At 42.3% G+C, this 22466-nt stretch overlaps 1 protein-coding gene across 1 annotated transcript in view; it reads right to left on the bottom strand.

Moving 5' to 3' along the window:
* Positions 1–22466, bottom strand: part of LOC126335529 (ubiquitin carboxyl-terminal hydrolase 22) — a 109206-nt gene that overhangs the window by 44618 nt on the left and 42122 nt on the right. The window contains exon 5 of the mRNA XM_049998897.1: positions 15620–15870. Within this exon, the coding sequence (XP_049854854.1) occupies positions 15620–15870 (251 nt within the window). The remainder of the gene's footprint in view (positions 1–15619; positions 15871–22466) is intronic.

Below are 22466 nucleotides of genomic sequence, written 5' to 3'. Positions count from 1 at the left end.
GGTTATTCATGTGAAAATGTTCCCGATGTGATTGTGGCCGAACAACGGGAATTAAATGATCTTGAATTTAGGAAATTATTAGGGAACTTAATATTCCGAGGTCCACAGTGTCAAGACTGCACTGAGAATACCAAATTTCAGGCATTAGCTCTCACCGTGGACAGTGCAGTGTCCGAGTAGCCCTCAATTAACGACTGACAGCAGTAGCATTTGTGTAGAGTTGTCAGTGCTACAGACAAGCAACACTGCATGAAATAACCACAGAAATCAATATCAGATGTACACCACACAATCCGTTAGGACTGTACGGAGAAATGGGCTATGGCAGCAGATGACCAATGCTAGTGCCTTGCTAACAGTACATCGTCTGTAGCTCCTCTCCTGGCCTAGTGACAATAGCAGTTGGACCATAGAGAACTGGAAGACTGTGGCCTGGTTAGATGAGGCCCAATTTCAGATGGTAATGGCTGACGGTAGTGTTTGAGTGTGGTACTGACCCTACAAAGACATGGACCCAAGTTATCAACAACACACTGTGCAAGGTGGTAGTGGGTCCATACTGGTTTGGGGTGTGTTTATATGGAATTGACTGGGTCTTCTGGTCCAAATAAACCTTTTGGAGACAATTTGCAGCCATTTGTGGACTTCACAACAGTGGAATTTTTATGGACGACAGTGGGCTACGGCACCAGACCACAATTGTTCACCAATGGTTTGAACAACATTCTGGGCAATTCAAATGAATGATTTGGCCACCCAGATTACCTGATATGAATCCCATTGAACATTTATGGGACATAGTTGAGAAGTCAATTCAAGCACAAAATCCTACACTGGCAATACTTTGGCAATTATGGATGACCATACAGGCAACATTGCTCAATATTCCTGCAGGAAACTATGAGATGTTGAGTCTGTGGCACATTGGGTTGCTGCACTAAAAAAAAACGAGGTCCAAAACAATATTATGAGGTGTCCCGTGACTTTTGTCAGCTCAGTGTAAAGTAGCTTGTTCTAGATGCAAGAATTCTCATCATGTATCTATCTGCAATGAAGAACTGTGAGTCTTCATGGGAAGGATCCATGTTCAACTGCCTCTCTTCAGGTGTCCTCAAACTATCTCTGTTTGGATCACAGGACCGATGAACTGATGAAATGTACGTGCTCTTTACTTGAGACTGGAAGCTAATGCAGCTTTATCAGCATGAATTTGGTCAAAAGCTTGCAACTGTAAGTCACCACGGGCCATCCATTAGGTGTTGTAGGATTTGAGTTAGCACATTTCATGTCAACAAATTGAAAATTCGTTCACTTCAAGCTGAGAGGAGTTTGTAAAAGAATACCTTGACATTCTCCACCTTTGAATGTAGGAACATGTACTCCTCACTTCCAGCTGTTCCATAAGATTTTACCATCCACAAGTTGCAACTTACTCATCTCAATAATGATGAGCACCAGTCTCCTCTGAAATTCTTAAATGTGCAGACCAATATTATAAAATAATAAACACTGACACAGTAATACTCCTTATTGATTTGGCAGTTCTTCTTCCTCCTAGATTTGGATGGATTTTCAGTCGGCGCAGGTCAAGTATTATTGTTAGACGTGTTACTGTTGGTCAAGTGCAGCTCAGAGACGATTCTAAATTCTTAGACAAGGACATGCATCACTTCTCAGACTTCGAACTGTTGGGGATAAGAGAAAAAAAGATCACTCTCACTGAAACATGCCACCATTTCACAATATTTACATGGTAGAAGGCTGGAGGGTAGTTCCATTACTAAGCACGAAAGACATGATCCTTTCGTCAGATTTTTGTAATACAGAAAGACGTTTTATGTTGTTATGAAGAAAATTCTCTAGTAAGACTAGTTTTCATGAGATATATTATTCACAGATGCTGCTTTACACTCAGAATGAGCATGCTGAGGAGATCAGTAGGCAGGACACTTCACATGAAGTATTCTACCCACTCATGATGCAGTGAGAAAGGGAAGACTGGGAATAACAAAGTGGAAAACTGTCTTTCATGCTTCATCATGAAAAAAATATTTACTGTTACTTAATGACAATTTAGATTTGTTATCTAAATACAGTCAACTTTAGTACCAAAAGGTAGTTGTTGAGGATGGCACTCAAACATTCTTACAACTATCACTGAATGAAAATGAAAGAGATTTAATGTTGAGAAAAAGGAAGCACAGTTTGGCAAACTATGAACAATGTCATCATTTACATGTTTACTACTGGGCTTTACATGCAGTCCATTTCTTCTTTCTGCACTGTTGCGTGATTTGGCTATAAGGTTAAGGGGACAGGTTTCCTACTGCAGCAGAGCTTCTAAAAAAAGCACTTTCATGGAAGCTGCAGCTGCGAGGAGGACAATACAGTCACATCTACATACAGCCAGCTGAAAGGTCTACTACAACAAGCAAACTTTCCAATGGCAAAATGGGCTATGAATTCAAATATACTAAAGGGCATATGGAAAACAGCAAAAGAACATTCCACAGTGTTAAGCATTACCACAGTCTTAGGCAATGACTGGGATGTGGAATCAGATTCACTCTTCTTTGGTCACTATCTCATTACCAATAAATTACTGAGAGATGGACCTGCAACTAAACGTCAGTTACTGCACATGGCAGTGAAATTTTATAATCCTCTTAGCCTCTTATCTTTGATATCTATACCAGGAGAAATCCTTTCTCAAACAAATGGCGTAAAGGCATACAATGGGATGAGATCTTGCCTCCAGACTAAGCACCCCAATGGTAATTTCGGACATCACCATTCATTCATCCACAGTCATTCAGATTACTTAGATGGACAGGACTGCACAATCAAGAACCACACATTCATGTACTTAGTGATGTACAAGAAAGGGTATATGGAGTAGTGTTGTACATTAGAAGAGACTGAAAATACAATTGTCCATTTGGTTGTTAGTAAAAACAGATCAGCGGTCACTGTAAATATTACCTGGCTGAATTCCCGTAAGTTGTTTGAAAATTGTATATGCTAGGAGAAACTCGGATCTCATAGTAAAAACAGAGTTTCTCCTATCCAAAGGGTAATACTTCTGTGCCTTGTACTGCTAGCTGCCTCACACAGTTTAAACTTCTGAGATATTTCTGCCAGTCTTATGGACATAACATCACAAACATAATAATGCCAAGTAATTCCATGGTAGCAACTAGCTGTAAACAAACTGATCCAAATTGCTGGAATACAATTGTTGTTAACAGAGGAATTGAAATCCATGAAATTTTAACACCATCACAGGGTGACACTTCCCCACCACAATCGATCCAGCAAAATTGCTATGACACGGATCACTCACAGAGAGATTACAATCTTTCATGCTATGGTGGCACAGACCTTATGGCTCACTCGGACATCTGAAACTTGGCCTCCACAATCCTTATCTTACGACCCTCTGCCAGAGACATGAAAGGTATTTGAACAAACGTTGACGGTTAATGCATGGAATGTTCCACTGATGCAGCAAAATACAGTTCTCTTTGGAAACTATTCCATATAATGGTGTGGAATCTCCATTTCAACCATAACTTTACATGCTCAGGAAATGTAAGGGGCAAATTCGCTGCCCATCAACTATTATCAGCAGAACTCAACTGGATAAAAAAGGTCCAGCAGGAAAGTTTTCTGGCAAATACCTCATGCTTACAAACAAGACCGACGTTCCAATGAAATCAAAGATAAAATGTTAGAACCTGTTCCTTCAGGATGGACTCGTGGCTTTGAGGATGACGTCACATTACAGAGTTGAATTTACTGGAAAAGCATCCACTACTATTAAAAAGTTCTCATCCATTTACAAAGTTGCTTACTTGACAGACGCACATATGATTACAACACCTATACTATAGTATTAGCTTAATTATGGAATGAATTTTGGATTTTAAGGGGAAGGCATGGAGTAAAAGGGGTCAAACACGAGTGTCTTCCTTGTAAGGTAACCAGAAGTGTGTGAGGATGCACGCTAGAACCTTCTTTAGCACTCAATCGCATTAAATTCAGTAAGCCATTTACGGCAACAACCTCAGATTTCATGGGACAACTTGGTCAAACCTGGCAAATTGTTGCCAAAGTGCTGTATCTTATTATTCGCATGTGCTACAACAACAGTTCTCCACCTCAAACTTTCATCTGGAATGAGAACAGATAAATTATTGATGGCCATAGGAAGATTTACTGCAAGAAGAGGTCTGCCCAAATACTATTTAATTCGATAATGCAAAAACATTTCAAGCAGCAAACACAGAATTTAAAGACATCACTCACTTCCTTCAAGGACGCAAAGTTTAGCTGCCAGCACTTACTCAGCAAGATGTCTCGTGGACGTTTATTATACCATGGGAGGCTTGGTAAAGAGGCTGCCAGTAATGCATGCTAAGAACAATGAAAAGTGTCTCAGAGAGTTTCTGGGAAAATCTCTTGTAGGTGAAGGAACACTTTGGATTTTAGAAGCCACCCTAAACTCATAACCAATCAGAACAATCAGAAGCACTGACACCAAGTCATTTCTAAAGCTGTTAGCTAACACTGACAGGACGCTCTCTTTTGTGGCATCAATTCATGCTTTTTCTCGTTGAGAACCCATTCAAAATGTGAAACAAAAGAAAGCCTTCTCATTCCATCCAGTAAGTCTCCCCAGACCTGCAGTTCTCATTGACTTATCCGAAATTTACCCCTTTTCGAAGAACTTTCCAGTTCTTTTCAATCATCCCTCTTCCTTCCCCTCCATCCTTTCTGCCAGATGAAGGAGCCACTGGCTCCGAAAGCTTGCACAATTACAGCCTTCTTTTATGTGTGCATTTTTTTTATCTATTGAATTACATTTTATTATCAAAAATAAGTTCTGCCCCATTTCAGCAACATGCCACGTAAAGTAGAACCAATACCAATAGGGAGCAAGAACGCTCCTAATGTCACAAGCAGGAAAAAAGATGCCATACTGTATGTGTTGCATTACGCAGAAGCCCATATTCAAGGGGTTTGAGGTTATACATTACACCCTATGAATATATGTTGTTTCTAAGCACCAGCACGTTGAATGTCTGGAGAATGAATCATTACTGGTAGAATCTGTTGTAATAAAATGATGGGAACTGTCATACTGGTGGTTAAAGAATTTGCGTATTTAGTTATTTTCACTTTATCACTCACTTGTTATGAGAGTATGCCATTTTTAAGGCAATGGGCCATTTAGAATTCATGAAAACATGTCATTCTTGTGAGGATTTGTTATAATTAAATATCAATAATACTTAGGCAATTAAAGTAGAGAAACTGAGGGTAATCTGGGTCAGCTTTCAGCACAGTGTAGTTTAGCTCAGGCACCAAAATATGGAACCGAGTATAAATTGGATGAGGGTTCGTATCCCGCTCTCTGTAAATCTTTTTTTTCAGCTTCGCGTTTTCTAAAATGTTGTGGGAGTTTCATATGAAAATAATAGAAATAATTTATGTGATATTTGATGCTCTCTGTCAAGAATGAGTCAGTTTGATTTCGCAAACTTTCGTAAGTTGATGTCTTTCCTGAGTGGGCATGTATCTTTAGTTTTTTTTTCCTTATTACACATTCACAGATATTGAAGTTTTTACCTATGTATACCACAAACAGAACATGAGGAAATGTTCATTTTAATAGGGCTAACATAGGAAGTCTAGTTGTGTCCATTTTTTTTTAACAAACTGTTTGGTTGGCAAGCCAAATAAAGCCAACAATCGCCACTGGAGAGTGCAAAATCACATCAACTAGCTCATGCCGGGTGCTGACAACTTTAATGGGAGAACTGTTAACTACAATGCCCACTGGTCCTGAATAAAGTATACAGAGAGAGCTGTGAAGAGAGGCGAAGCTACAAGAAAAACTGCAAAATAATTTTATGAAAACATGAAAGAAAGAATATTTGTTAGAATTAAGGAACTTTCATGAAGTTCAGCATGCTAACAAAAAGAGTGGGAGACATTTTGCTCTTAGAAGAGAGAGACAGCCAAAAGACATGTGCAAGAGAGCCCGAATTATGGAGGCAAGGGCAGGGAGAGATGGAATGGAGAGGACCTTAATTCTTCAAACCCTGGATGGAAGAAATATTACTCAGCCAATGCAAATGGTCATCCCACTGGAGATCAACCGGGATGGGCTATACAGGGTGGGGAGGCTGTTGAGGATTAAATAAATACTCTGTTTATAGTACTAATCTTTGCAAAAGGCAAATCTCTGACTAGCAATATAATAAAGCTGTGAAACGACATACGTAAAAGGAATTGTAGATGTAGAGGTATTCAGCTGCTTACAGTGTTAAATTGTTGTTTGGAATAAGAAACTCAAAATATATTGTTGGTTCTACACACTGCCAATACTTTCTGGAGGATATATCAAATACAATGCTTATTAAGGTTACCAGTACCTACTGTCAGTTAAGGGTAATTTTTTCAGCTATTACATGTTGACATTCAGAGCACTTGGCAGCTTACATTGAAAGCACATTTGAAGTGAAGCAGCATACTGACCCGTGTTTCATTTATGATGAGTTGCATATCAAATCTGATTGAAACATATAATGCAAAGATTCATGAGAGCACAGGATTTTTCCTCATATGAGGTCAATATATAAATTGCAGATACCTCCCTCAAAGAAATTATCCCATCAATTGCTGTATCCATTACAGGTGTCCACAGAAAACCTAACTCTCAATGAAATAAATAAACAAATACCATCAGGACCACAACTTTTTATTTACCACAACTTTTAATTACCAGTGCTGCAGATCATCTTCAAGTTTGATGCCACAAAGTGCAACTTGTCAGCTAATGTAAAATTTGGTTTTTATGTTAGTTGACAAATTGTACTTTGCGGTGCCATACCTGAAGATGATCTGCAGTGTAGACTGAAACCAGCAGTCAGTAAAAAAAAAAGTTGTGACCTAGACAATGTTTGCTTGTTTATTATTACAAAAGAGATCACAGTTTCTATGGTGTCAATTGCAAATCTTGATGTTCAAACTTCCTAATGGCAAGTCCTGTGTCTTACCCACTCGATTCGCCAATCAGTCTAAGTCAGCTTGCCAGTCCAGGTTATGATGATGTACTTTATTAATGTTAAATTATAAGTGCTTACTTGAACTCTTACTGCTCCTGCAAAGAGAATTTGAAACTCTAACAGAGGTCCTAAAATGTTAATGCACTGAAAACAATTAACAAAGCCTGCCCACTTGTAATATTGTATACCTCTCTGTATATATTTTACACTTGAGATGAGCTCCAGGAAATTAACACACAGTTAGTGATAATGAAATTGTAGAGCCTTTGTGCTGATGCTCATTATGAGCATTGCATTATCTTTCCTACAAGACCCACACATCACAACCGACAAATTTCAGAAGCTCCATATAGTAAAAGTATTATTATAATACAAAACTCTGTGATTGTGAAATAGCACCAAACAGATTTTGAAATACGTTACAAAATTCCTACACAACACACGGGTAACATCTATACGACACTAGCAACATACATAACATAGATATAATGACTACGAAAAATGTCTTAAATGCATTATAATGTCCATTCTCCCTAAAGAGGTCCCAACACATCTAGGATGGTAGTTAAATTTTCCCCCCTCACCACTCACAACACACACAATTCCTTTACAAACAATGGAAACTCCAGGTTGGAATATCAACAATATTAGGAAAAGTGTAGGTTGCTACTCACTATAAAGTTGACACGTTGATATGCAGACAGGCACAACAAAAAGACTGGTACACATTTAGCTTTCAGTCAAAGCTGGCTTCAGAAAAGGAAAACAAACAAACAAACACACACACACACACACACACACACACACACACACACACACACACACACACCGGAAAGCAACTGTCACATTTAGCGGCAGTTTCGAGTGGGGCAGTGAAGGGGGAGGGATAACAGGTTGTCGGTGGGGGAAGAAAAGAGCACTGTCTGGGAGAGCATGCAGGGACTAGATGGAAGCATGACAAGACTGCCATGTGCAGCATCAAGAGGCTATGAGATAGACAGGTTGGGGGGTTAACAGGGAACAGGAAAGGAGGAGTACAGGGAAGGGGAAAAAATGGAAGGGGGAATGGCAGAGGGCAGTTTACAGTGAGGGTGAGGGGACGTTTATAGAAAAGAGCTACAAGCACAGAATTGAGGAGGGGTGGGGGGAAGGGATGACTTCAGTAGAGGCTGTGGGGTTGGGAGTAGCACAGGGATGGACTCAGATGTTGTGAAGGGTGGGTGACATTAAACCCCCCAAGCACCTACAGTACCTGCATTTTACAGTACCCTAACACACCAAAAAATCCCTCCTACCCACCTGGCTAACCAGCATGTCTGCAGTGACAAGAATTCCCTTGCCCGGTATGCTTAATGTCTCACCAAGGCCTTTACAAATAGGCACTATCCCTCAGACCTAATCCACAAGCAGGTCTCCCACATCGTTTCCCCACACACTCCCAATCCACTATCTACAGAACCAGCTACAAAGGAGTACCCTGTTAGCCACTCAATACCACCCTGCATTGGGACAACTGAACCACATTCTTCATCAGAGCTTTGGTTACCAATAATCAGGCCCTGAAATAAGACACATCCTACACCCTTCCCAAAGAGGTGTTCAGTGACCCACACCACATCCATCCCTATGTCATTCCCAATCCCAGACCCTTCCCAGAGGGATCATATCACTGTGGAAGACTCAGGTAAAAAGACTTGACCACTCCACCTACCTACCACTTCATATTCCAGTCCTGTCGCAGGCTTATCCTGAACCATCAGAGGCTGGACCATCTGTGAAAGCAGCCACATCATATACCAGCTCTGCTGCAATCACTGCACATCTTTTTATGTTCATATGACTACCAACCAGCTGACCACCAAGATAAACGGCCACTGCCAAACTGTAGATGAGGGCATGGTATGCAACCCTGTGGCACAATATAAAGCTGAAAACAACATGCTTGATTTGGTTGGTTGTTTTGGGGAAGGAGACTAGCCAGCGAGGTCATCGGTCTCATCGGGTTAGAGAAGGACGGGGAAGGAAGTCGGCCGCACCCTTTGAAAGAAACCATCCCGGCATTTGCCAGGAGCGATTTAGGGAAATCACGGAACACCTAAATCAGGATGGCCAGACGCGTGAACCGTCATCCTCCCGAATGTGAATCCAGTGTACATGCTTGATTTCAATGGCTGCTTTGCAACTCGAGCCATTTTGATCCTCCCCTCCACCACCACCGTTTTAAAACTGCAGAGATGCAAGTTGTCCTTACAACATGTTTTCCACTCCTGACACTATCCTGCCCTCAACCCATGGTAACCTACTGCCCCCCCCTCCCCCAATCCTATCACCTACTCCCTGTTTATGTCCCCTCACCCCCACTGTGTGCCGCCTTCTGCCCACTCACTTTTTCCCTTCCCTGCTTCTCTCATTTTCGACTCCCCCTCATCATCTCACTGCACCTAGCAGTCTTCCCATGCTGCCATCTAGTCCCTGCATGCAATGCAGACAGCGTCTTCTCTCGCCCCACCAGTACCCTCCTATCCCCCCCCCCCCCCCTCTCTTTCCCTGCACCACCCCAGACTGCCACTCAACATGACAGTTGCATTCTGATCCAAGATGACGGTCATGTGTATATGAGGTGTGCATTTTTGTGTGAATGTGTGTGTCTCTTCTTTTCTGAAGAGAGTTTTGCTCAGAAACTAAATGCGTAACAGTCTTTTTGTAGTGCCCATCTGCAAGTCAACGTGTCATATTTACGGTGAGTAGCAAGCAATATTTTTGCTAATATTGTTGAGATTTCTTTTACACATCCATTAAAGAACATTTTATGAAGCAGATTGAATCATAAACTACAAATCTCTAAAAAGGTAACTTGCTGTCCCCAAACACTCCACCCCTATTATTTTATCATCTTATGCGAAATGACATTCATCTTCTGTGATGTGAAATAAGGTTTCCAATAGTAAGGCTGGATTTCTACTTGCTAGTTCGCAAAGTAATATGTTTTATAATCAATACTAGAAAAAAGGAAAACTTACAAAGATTTAAAATCACTTACGCTGATTCAGAAAAGGGTACACTATTCAGAAACGCACATTTTCAATAACATGCCAGCAGCAAAAAAAAAAGTTTTATTAATAATACAGTTCAGTTTAAGAAGAGTCCAAAGGATTTATTAGTGGCCAACTCCTACTCCATTGAGAATTTCTTAGCACAACCCACTGTTGCGCATATGTTAATAATATCACATAATGTGAGTATTGCATACAACCTGACTTCTGTGCAAATTTTGTGCAGTAATGCAATCATTTTAAATAAGAGCTGTGAAATGTTTTTTGTTTTATTTTATTTATTTATTTATTTTGATAATGTGTGGATATAATAGCCAAGGAACTATCATATGCATCTAACTGTATTGAGCATTTAATATTTGGTGCCTAGGTTTATACCCTTTGAAATGTAAATAAGCATAAGAATTTTTCTTTCTTTCTTTCTACCAATTCCACATCCATAATGGCAATTTCATTTGGGGCCTGTGGAAAGTACGTTAGCATATCTGTTCTTATTTTGTAAATATTTATTGTGTGTGTGTTGTTTTCTGACATGTTCCACATCCCAGAGGATTCTCTTCACTATGGATCAATTGGAATGAAAATTACATCTGATCTTATCTACTCTACTCTACTCTATCAATATTCTGAAAAGGAAAGTTGCTACTCACCATATAGCAGAGACACTGAGTCGCATACAGGCAAAACAAAAAGACTGTCACAAATATAGCTTTCAGCCAGTAAGGCCTTCATCAAAATTAAACAACAATCACGTACATACACGAACACACTCACACAAACACAACTCGCACCATGACTACAGTCTCAGGCAACTGAGACCACACTGTGAGCAGCAGAACCAGTGCATGATGGGAGTGGCGAATGGATTGAGGTATGAAGGAGGCTGGGGCGGGGAGGTGGATGGGTAGTAGAGTATGGGTGACAGACACTAACATGCTGTTGAGGAGCACGCAGGGACGAGGTGCAAAAAAGGGTGGAGTAGCTAAGTCCACTCACAAACATCATCAATCCCATCAAAGACTGGGCTACCTGTGAAACCCTTCATCTACATCTACATGATTACTCTGCAATTCACATTTAAGTGCTTGGCAGAGGGTTCATCGAACCACAATCATGTATCTCTCTACCATTCCACTCCCGAATAGCGCGCGGGAAAAACAAACACCAAAACCTTTCTGTTCGAGCTCTGATTTCTCTTATTTTATTTTGATGATCATTCCTACCTATGTAGGCTGGGCTCAACAAAATATTTTCGCATTCGGAAGAGAAACTTGATGACTGAAATTTCGTAAACAGATCCCGCCGTGACGAAAAATGTCTTTGCTTTAATGACTTCCATCCCAACTCGCGTATCATATCTGTCACACTCTCCCCCCTATTACGTGATAATACAAAACGAGCTGCCCTTTTTTGCACCTTTTCGATGTCCTCCGTCAATCCCACCTGGTAAGGGTCCCACACTGCGCAGCAATATTCTAACAGAGGACGAACGAGTGTAGTGTAAGCTGTCTCTTTAGTGGACTTGTTGCATCTTCTAAGTGTCCTGCCAATGAAACGCAACCTTTGGCTCGCGTTCCCCACAATATTATGTACGTGGTCTTTCCAACTGAAGTTGTTCGTAATTTTAACATCAAGGTACTTAGTTGAATTGACAGCCTCGAGAATTGTACTATTTATCGAGTAATTGAATTCCAACGGATTTCTTTTGGAACTCGTGTGGATCACCTCACCTGGCCATTGGACAGATGGAGGTCAACGTCAGCTTCACACATCCGTCCACATCAAACCCACCAACAAGCAACAGTATCTCCATTATGACAGCTGCCACCCATTCCACATCAAACGGTCCCTTCCCTACAGCCCAGGCCTTCGTGGCAAACGAATCTGCTCCAGTCCTGAATCCCTCGACCATTACACCAACAACATGAAAACAGCTTTCGCATCCCCCAACTACCCTCCCGACCTGGTACAGAAGCAGATAACCAGAGCCACTTCCTCATCCCCTCAAACCCAGAACCTCTCACAGAAGAACCCTAAAAGTGCCCCACTTGTGACAGGATACTTCCCGGGACTGGATCAGACTCTGAATGTGGCTCTCCAGCAGGGATACGACTTCCTAAAATCCTGCCCCGAAATGAGATCCATCCTTCATAAAATCCTCCCCACTCCACCAAGAGTGTCTTTCCGCCGTCCACCTAACCTTCGTAACCTCTTGGTTCATCCCTATGAAATCCCCAAACCACCTTCCCTACCCTCTGGTTCCTACCCTTGCAACTGCCCCCGGTTCAAAACCTGTCCTATGCACCCTCCCACCACCACCTACTCCAGTCCTGTAACCCGGAAGGCGTACACGATCAAAGGGAGAGCCACGTGTGAAAGCACCCACGTGATTTACCAACTGACCTGCCTGCACTGTGACGCTTTCTATGTGGGAATGACCAGGAACAAACTGTCCATTTGCATGAATGGACACAGGCAGACAGTGTTTGTTGGTAATGAGGATCACCCTGTGGCTAAACATGCCTTGGTGCACGGCCAGCACATCTTGGCACAGTGTTACACCTTCCGGGTTATCTGGATACTTCCCACCAACACCAACCTATCCGAACTCCAGAGATGGGAACTCGCCCTTCAGTATATCCTCTCTTCTCGATATCCGCCAGGCCTCAACCTCCGCTAATTTCAAGTTGCCGCCGCTCATACCTCACCTGTCTTTCAACAACTTCTTTGCCTCTGTACTTCCGCCTCGACTGACATCTCTGCCCTTACTCTTTACCTTTAAATATGTCTGCTTGTGTCTGTGTATGTGCGGATGGATATGTGTGTGTGTGTGCGAGTGTACACCTGTCCTTTTTTTCCCCCTAAGGGAAGTCTTTCTGCTCCCGGGATTGGAATGACTCCTTACCCTCTCCCTTAAAACCCACATCCTTTCGTCTTTCCCTCTCCTTTCCTCTTTTCTGAAGAAGCAACCATCGGTTGCGAAAGCTAGTAATTCTGTGTGTGTGTTTGTGTGTTTTGTTCATTGTGCCTGTCTGCCGGCGCTTTCCCGCTTGGTAAGTCTTGGAATCTTTGTTTTTAATATATTTGTCCCATGTGGAAGTTTCTTTCTATTTTATTTATATATCTCTTTTCTTTGATGTCATCGTGACTTCTTGCCAATTTTAGTGAGACCCACCTTTCGCTACTGTCGACTCCCTTAGATTTCATCTTGTTTCCCCCTTTTACCTCAGTTTCATCCTCCTCGTGATTTTTCACACGTATTTGGGTGTATTTTTGCGATTTTTTTCAATCGTAATACTATCGTATTTACATAATTTTTCACATTTTTTCCACCACCACGGATCCTTGATCCTTCCATCAGCCTCAATACAGAAAAGTTCCCTTATCCCTAGCCAGAACCCAGTCCCACATACTGTTCCTGCAGTGTAGCTTGGCTTATGTAATCCCCAAAATGGCCTTACTATCAAATTACCCATCTCTGGCTGCCGCTCCTCTTTCCAATGGCCTCCACCTGTTCAGATTCCGGCAATCTTTAGCCCTCACCAACGTAGTCCTGCAAAACCATATCAACAAAGCCAAAACCTCCTTTCAGCACCTTCTCTCCATCCACAAAATTCTCCTGCTATTCATCCCCAAATTCCTGGAACCCACAACTCACATTGAAACTCTTGCTCTCCAGGAACTAGAGTAACATGCACAATTCCACCTCAAAAACCTCTCCACCCTGCTCACTTCATACTTCTGCCTTGGAGTACCACTGTTCACTCCTCCTAAAACACAAACTCCGAACCTCCTCCATATCCCCTCACAGCTGACAAACCCTGCCTTGCAGACCTACTACATTTACCCCGCTCTCCAAAACTCCCTCCCGCCACCACACAGAATTGAGAACCTAAACAGACCTGAGACACAATCATGAACCTTTCCTCCAGAAGCCTTAAACTCTCAGAAATTTCAATACTTTCGAAAGGCCTTACCTTTAGCCCCACTCCCAAATTCAGTCATGCAGGACTTGGTACATTCTCCACCAGGATTTTGACTATCTCTTGTCATGCCCTGAAATGGGAAACGTCCTGCCCACTATCCTCCTGACCTCTCCCACAGTGGTATTTCGCTGTCCACTGAACCTACATAATATACTCATCCATCCATACACCACCCCTACTCCCAAACCTTAATCTCATGGCTCATATCCCTGTAATAGACCTAGATGCAAGGCCTGTCCCATACATCCTCTCACCACCACCTACTCCAGTCCAGTCATGAAAATCACCTGTCCCTTCAAAAGCAGGGCTACCTGTGAAACCAGTCATGTGATCTAGAAGCTAAGCTGCAACCACTGTGTTGATTTTTATGTGGGCATAACACCCAACAAACTGTCTGTCCACATGAATAGCCACTGACAAATTGTGGCCAAAACAAGTGGACCACCCCATTGCTGAGCACACTGCCAAACATGACATCCCTCATGTCAATGACTGCTTCACAGCATGTGTCATATGGATCCTTCCCACCAACACCACCTTTTCTGAATTGTGCAGGTGGCAACTTCTCCTGCAATACACCCTATGCTCCCATAACCCTCCTGGCCTCACCCATCCAGCCCCTTCCCTGTTCCCATTCCAGCACTATACAGCCTTCATTCCACCATCACACCCAATCGTTTTATTTCTCTCCTTTACCACTACTCACCCCTCCCCACATCTCCTCTCCCCTCTGTCTAACCTGCAGCATTTTACTACTACCGCCCCCCCCCCCCCCCCCCGCCCGTCCTCCTCCTTACCCCCACCCAGTCGCCACTCCCATCATGCACTTGTGCTGTTGCTCTCAGTGTGGCCTCAGTTGCCAGAGGCTGTAGTCGTGTGAGTGAGTTGCGTTTATGCGAGTGTGTTGTCTAATTCTGTTGTAGGCCTTACTGGCCGAAAGCTATATTTGTGAGAGTCTTTTCGTTGTGTCCACCTGTGACTCAGCGTCTCTACTATATGGTGAGTAATAACTTTCCTTTCGCTATATTGTTACATTCCATCCTGCTTTTTCCATTGTCTGATCTAATCTATAATGGATCAACTGCAAAGCTGTACTTTTTCCTACCATAACAGTGACAACTTCACTGAAATGAACAAGGCTGTGTTTCTAATTTGCTTGAATGTAAACTATTTTGAATATCATTATTTTACAACTACCGCAACTGCCGTAACTATTTGTCCAGTCATTCAGGGTCTATACAAAGCGGTACACCATTCACAATAATAAGCCACTTCTACAGATTTTCCTATTGATGGCATGTGGCATTGGAGATCTCGAATGGAAATTTTTCCCACAATGTTTCAATTAGTATTAAACATGCTTCTGAAAACATTTGGTTACTTTATTTTAATGTTCAGTGTTCATTAAAGGGTTGGGCTATTTTTCATATGATTAAATTTTCACTAAGACTGTTTTTGTGATTAATATTTAATTACATGGAAAATATTTGACTATTAGCTCACTTACTTGCAAGCTTGGCAGACAACATCTGACTGCAAACCACCTGTAAATATCTGATCTATGATGCAATTGCAGTGATGTGGATTGCTGGTGGGAAGAGGACTGGTGCCCTTACAGTGACGATGAAGGACATCGAGTGCAGCTATGAAGAATTCATGCGCATCTTGCTGTTCATAACCAGCTAGGTGGCGTGCGTGTGTCCAGATAAGATGCAGCAAACGATGTAATGTCAAAGGTGTCTTCTTACCAGAATAAAACTAGAACAGGAAAATGATTAAAATTAGTGTAGAAAAAATATTTTACATCTCAATATATTAACTTTTTAAATGAAAGAACTCCACAAATTTTTAGAGAACTCTTAATACACAAAAAACTTAGCATAAAACAATCCATATATGAAAAATAAGCAAACAAATTTCTGAACTGTCACCACGAAACAAAAGAGACTATGAGAACGTCTTATAATGGAGATTGCTTCATCTACTGATTATGACCAGAAGATTAACAAAGTATCAAATTTTTTGTTGTCTCTAACGATACTTATTTCTGAGCTGTTCTTGCAATACACTGCTCTTAGGAGGAAGAATATTACATTAAAAACCCAAACTATACACTGTAACACTCCCAAGATTAATAAACCACACAGTTTTTGAAGTACTAGAATATAAAGCTATACACACAGGCATTGTGTAGTGCTCTTCAAACCAATAACTGGGGTGAACATCAGTGCTTTATAAAGCATGGTCCTATTGAAAGTGGTAAGCCCTGGTCTTTTTGTGCCTTAGAAACCACCAGGACTGTGCAACTGAGATACATCTGGATGTAATATTGATGCCCACCATTGTCCATTATCTGTACGCTACTAACAAAAAAAACAACAATAGGTTTGTTAACAATCCCAACCACAGTCTCTCTGGACTTCCAGGGCAAAGGGTCAGTATTATTTATAAATATATTTATTTTATACAGCACTGTCACCTGTTCAGTCAGGTTCATATGTGGGTGGCGAGGCTGTAAGGAAGATACTTTCTGACATAGAACAGAGACAAATCCAACACACATCGCTCAAAATAGTGTTCCACCGCCTACCCAACCTGCAGAATACCCTTGACCATCCACATTCCAACCCTCTACCCCATGGGTCAATGCTTTGTGGTTGGCCCAGCTGCAAGGCCTATCCCAAACAGCCACCTAACACCACCTACTGCAGTCCAGTCACAGGCATTTTCTGCCAAATAAGTAATAGGGCCACTTCTGAAAGCAGCCATGTTATAAATACCTGCTATACTGCAGTTACTGAGCACCATTCTACGTGGCCCTGAAAGAAATCAAATGTCTACTCGCATGGATGGCCCCACTAAACTGTGCCAAACAGCAAACTTGACAATCCAATTGCCGAACATATTGTGAACCACAACACAAGCTGTCTCCACATCTTCTTCACTAATAAGCTTTTTGGATAACCCCTAATAGCACTAGTTTCTCTAGCCAACATATCCTGTGATGTCGCCACAGCTGATGAACAGACATTTAATGAAACAAATACACCTTGTTTTAATAATTATAATAAAAGTATTCTCCGAGTCTCATTTATGATTAAACTGAAATGACTTCAAACTGATCAAACAATGAAAAATCCAGGATACAATGTAACAATATTATGAAAAGGAAAGTTGCTACTCACCAGGTAGCTGAGTCACAGACTGCACAACAAAACGACTGTCACAAATAAGCTTTCAGCCATGAAAGGACACACACGTCGCACACTCACACGCACATGCAGACACACGCAAGCACACACAACTCTCACACATGACTGCAGTCTGTGGCAGCTGGAGCCACACTGTGAGCAGCACCAGCAGTACATTATGGGAGTGGCATCTGGGTGGTGGTAAGGAGGAGACGGGGGCAGGAGGCAGAGGGGTGGAGGGATAGTAGGACAGGGGTAGGAAACACCGAAGTGCTGCTGGGGAGTGCGCAGGCACGAGGTGGAGAGAGGGTAGGGCAGCTAGGTGCAGTCAGGAGGTTAGATGGAGGGCATGGGAGAGGATACTGGGTGAGGGGGGTGGCAGAAAAGGAGTGTAGTAAGACTGGGTGTGTTGGTGGAATGAGGGCTGTGTAGTGCTGGAATGGGAACAGGGAAGGGCCTGGTTGGGTGAGGACAATGACTAACAAAGGTTGAGGCCACAAGGGTTATGGTAACGTAGGATACATTGCAGGGAGAATTCCCACCTGCAAATTCAGAAAAGCTATTGTTGGTGGCAAGAAACCATAAGCACAGGCTGTGAGGCAGTCATTGAAATGAAGGATGTCGTATTTGGCAACGTGCTCAGCATCAGGGTGGTACACAGTTTATTGATAGCCATTCATGCAGACAGACAGTTTGTTCGTTGTCATGCCTACATGGAATGTTGGAGGATGTATGGGACAGGTTCTTGCATCAAGATCTGTTACAGGGATATGAGCCATAAGCTAAGGGGTTGGGAGCAGGGGTTGTGAAGGGATGGACGAGTACATTGTGAGGTTTGGTGGACGGCGGAGAGGTAGTCGAAACCGTGGCAAAGAATGTAATTCAGTTGTTCCAATCTTGGGTGGTACTGAGTACCACAGAGGACTGGAGCAACTGAATTACATTCTCCACCACAGTTTCGACTACCTCTCGTCATGACCTGAAATGATAAATGTCCTGCCCACTGTCCTTCCCAACCCCTCCCACACTGGTATTCCACCATCCACCCAACCTACACAATATACTCATCCGTTCTTACACAACCTCTGTTCCCAACACCTTATCTCATGGCTCATTTTCCTGTAATAGACCTAGAAGCAAGACCTATCTCCCACACATCCTCCCACCACATCCTAATCCAGTCCGGTCAAAAATATCACGTATCTCATCAAAAAGCAGGGCTACCTGTGAAACCAGTCATTTGATCTACAAGCTAAGCTGCAACCACAGTGCTGTCTGTCCGCATGAATGGCGACTGACGAACTGTGGCCAAGAAACAAGTGGACCCACCTTGTTGCTGAGCATGCTGCCCAATACGACAGCCTTCATATCGATGACTGCTTCACAATCTGTGCCATATGGATGCTTCCTACCAACACCAGATTTTCTTAATTCCACAGGTGGGAACTCCTGTCCTCAATCATCCAGCTCCTTCCCTGTTCCCATTCCCACAGTACACAGTCTCCATCTCGACAACGCACCCAGTCTTTTTTTGCTTCTATCCTTTTCCGCTACCCCCAGCCTCTCCCCTGCCCTCCGTCGAACCTCCCAACTGCACCTAGCTGCCGTATTCTCTCTCCACCTCCTCCTTGCACACTCCCCAGCAGCACTTCAGTGCCCCCTACCCCTACCCTACTATCCCTCCCCCTTCCCACCCCAGCCTCCTCCTTACCCCCACCCAGATGCCACTCCCATCATTCAGTGCTGCTGCTGCTGCTGCTCGCAGTGTGGCTCAGCTGCCAGAGAATGCAGTCACGTGTGTGTGAGATGCATTTGCATGTGTTCGTGTGGGTGTGTGTGATCTACTTTCCACAATGGCTTTCTTGGCCGAAAGCTTATTTGTGAGTGTCTTTTTGTTGTGCCTACACTATGTGACCAAAAGTATCCAGACACCCCCATAAACATATGTTTTTTTCACATTAGGTGCATTGTGCTGCCATCTACTGCCAGGTAATCAACATCAGCAACCTCAGTAGTCATTAGACATTGTGAGAGAGCAGAACAGGGCACTCCGCGGAACTCCCGGACTTCGAACGTGGTCAGGTGATTGGATGTCACTTGTGTCATACGTCTGAACATGAGATTTCCACACCCCTAAACATCCCTAGGTCCACTGTTTCCAATGTGTTAGTGAAGTGGAACATGAAGGGGCACGTACAGCACAAAAGCGTACAGTCTGTTGACTGACAGACACCGCAGACAATTGAAGAGGGTCGTAATGTGTAATAGGCAGACAATCACACAGGAATTCCTTGAATTTCATGGTAGAGCGGCTGCTCATAAGCCACACATCAAGCCGGTATAAATGCCAAATGGCGCCTCGGTTGGTGTAAGGAGCATAAACATTGGACGATTGGACAGTGGAAAAACGTTATGTGGAGTGACTAATCATGGTACACAATGTGGTGATACGATGGCAGGGTGCGAGTATGGCGGATGCCCGGTGTACGTCACCTGTCAGCGTGTGTATTGCCAACAGTAAAATTTGGAGACAGTGGTATTATGGTGTGGTTACGTTTTTCATTGAACGGGCTTGCACCACTTGTTGTTTTGCATGGCACTATCACAGCAGAGGCCCACACTGTTGAAGAGCAATTCAGGGATGGCGACTGCATCTTTCAACACAATCGAGCACCTGTTCATAATGCCTGGCCTGTGGCAGAGTGGTTACACCACATAACATCCCTGTAATGGACTGGCACACATACAGTCTTGACCTGAATCCTCTAGATCACATTTGAGATGTTTTGGAATGCCGACTTCATGCCAGGCCTCACAGAACATTGATACCTTTCCTCAGTGCAGCACTATGTGAAGAATAGGCAGCCATTCCCCAAGGAAACCTTCCAGCACCTGACTGAACGTATGCATGCGAGAGTGGAAGCTGTCATCAAGGATAAGGGTGGGCCAACACCATACTGAATTCCAGTTTTACCAATGGAGGGTGCCACGAACTTTTAAGTCATTTTCAGCCAGATGTCCGGATATTTTTGATCACATATTGTATATGTGATTCAGCATCTCCGCTATATGGTGAGGAGCAACTTTCGTTTTCATAATATTCTTACATGGCTCCAAACTGAAAGCAACAAGAAACAAAATATTTTAATAAGCAACTGAATGTGCCTTTAATTGTTACGACTGATGTTACATCAAAACAGTTTGTGCAGTAAAAATAATATCTTTCTTATATTGTATTTTTCAACCACAGGTCACACAGATGGTTTCATAGCCAGTATTGACATCTGAGCTATCTTCGGAGGATGTGGATATATTTCATAGCAACTAAAGTCCGTGTCACATTGGAATGTGGCCCAGTTTTCAGCTGTTCTGTGCACTCCCCTCCACTAGCCACTGTCAGCTAATAACATTCAGTCTCTTTCCGAGTGGTTAGCAGCAAGTTACACCTAGACAGCGAGAATCTCACTCCTACATGATGCCGTTCTTCATGACATTGGTATCATTGATTCAACTTTCAGTGTTTTTTTTTTTTGTGTTTTTTTTTTAGAGCAGTGTAGGTGTGAAAGCAGGGGAGCATAATTTTTAATGCATTTATAACTTTTTCAAACATGAATTTTAAAGCAGGTCTCCAACGGTTGACATTTGAAGACACAAGAATGGATTCCAGCAGAACCATGTGGTGTCAGCAATAGACCTGTAAAGAGAGTTTTAAGAGAAAGTGTCAGACCTGTAGGAACAGTAAAAAAAGTTGGTTTTATGTCACTTGGAAAGCATCGAATTTGCAAGGAACCTGAAACACGAATGGGTGGTTTTAACAATGACGTTTTAAAGTGCTCCATGTGAATGATGAATAACTGATATCACAAAAACGTGTTACATTTATGTGGGAGAAAATTAGCTTCAATGGTAAATGCTTTGACAGTATAAAGAATTTTAAAAGATATTGATTCCTGATAGTTAAGAAGAGAGTTTGTAGTTCAAAGAAGCGACATAGGTGCAGATGAACTACATCCCATATAAAGATTCACGATCCAAGAGAAGGAGGTAATTCACCTTGATGAAACATGGGCCAATTACAACCATTCCACGAAGATCTGTTGGAAAGTGAATGATGGTACTGGCAGTTTTAAGTTTTCATAGGAATAGGTTCTCTGATAATTATTCTGCATTCTGACACTTCTCGTTTTGGTTCTGAGAGAAAACTTGCATTTACGTGTAAGAAAAACAGCAGTGACTACCATTCGGAAATGAGCACTGTCAGTTGCATAATGTGATTCACAATTCTTGTCATAACTTGCTTCGAAGTTGGTCTTGCTAGTTATAATTCAACTGTTACAGAGAAAACACCAAATATAAACACCAGAAAAGCGGATATTTTTTGCTGGCTTAAAAATAAAAATATTAAGCACAGTATAAACCAGACTCTTGCTGATGTCCTGCGGCTCATTAATTTATAAGAGTCACGTGACAGAATGTATAAACTTGACTGCCTTGCACGTGAATGTGGTCACACAGTTTTGTGTTTACCCACGTGTCACTGTCAGTGTAGCCATATGGAACTAATTTCGGCTAAGGATAAGCCTATATGGGGTGGGGAAATCAAGATAACATTCACTGAATCACTCGTGCATCAGCCAATACACAAGATCCCACCTGTAGCACGGTCATAGTCTGTGCAACATGATGAAAGGCTTTGACAGGGAAATGATGATGGATATATGCCTTGAACCTATCATTGTAAATTTACAGTCAAATTGTTTGGAAACAGACTCAAACAGAAGTGGCTGTGGTATTACGATGTAGACTTTGGAACAAAGCAACAGTGCTTCTTAGTTTTGAAGACTTGAGGTTTCTAAAACGTGTTTGTCAACATATCAGTTGTATACCAATAATGAGAACTTCCTAACATTTTTGATTAGGTCTCTGTATCCTTTGAATTATGCAGACAATAATGTTCAATGTATAGCCAAAGGAGAAGTTAAGTTTCTCTCACCATGTTGTATGCTCTAATAACATGCGAGAATGCAGCTGGATAAATTCGTCAAAAGTTCAATATTTCCACATGTAAACCCTTGTTATTTTCAAGGTACGAACTGGATAAAGACTTAAAATGACAGTAACTGTTACTGGTCGAGATATCGGTGGTTTTCGATGTTATCAGTC

The sequence above is a fragment of the Schistocerca gregaria genome, chromosome 2, assembly GCF_023897955.1.
Source record: "Schistocerca gregaria isolate iqSchGreg1 chromosome 2, iqSchGreg1.2, whole genome shotgun sequence".
NCBI lineage: Eukaryota > Metazoa > Arthropoda > Insecta > Orthoptera > Acrididae > Schistocerca > Schistocerca gregaria.
Note: the sequence above shows the minus strand (reverse complement) of the source record. Positions and strands in the feature narration are given on the sequence as shown.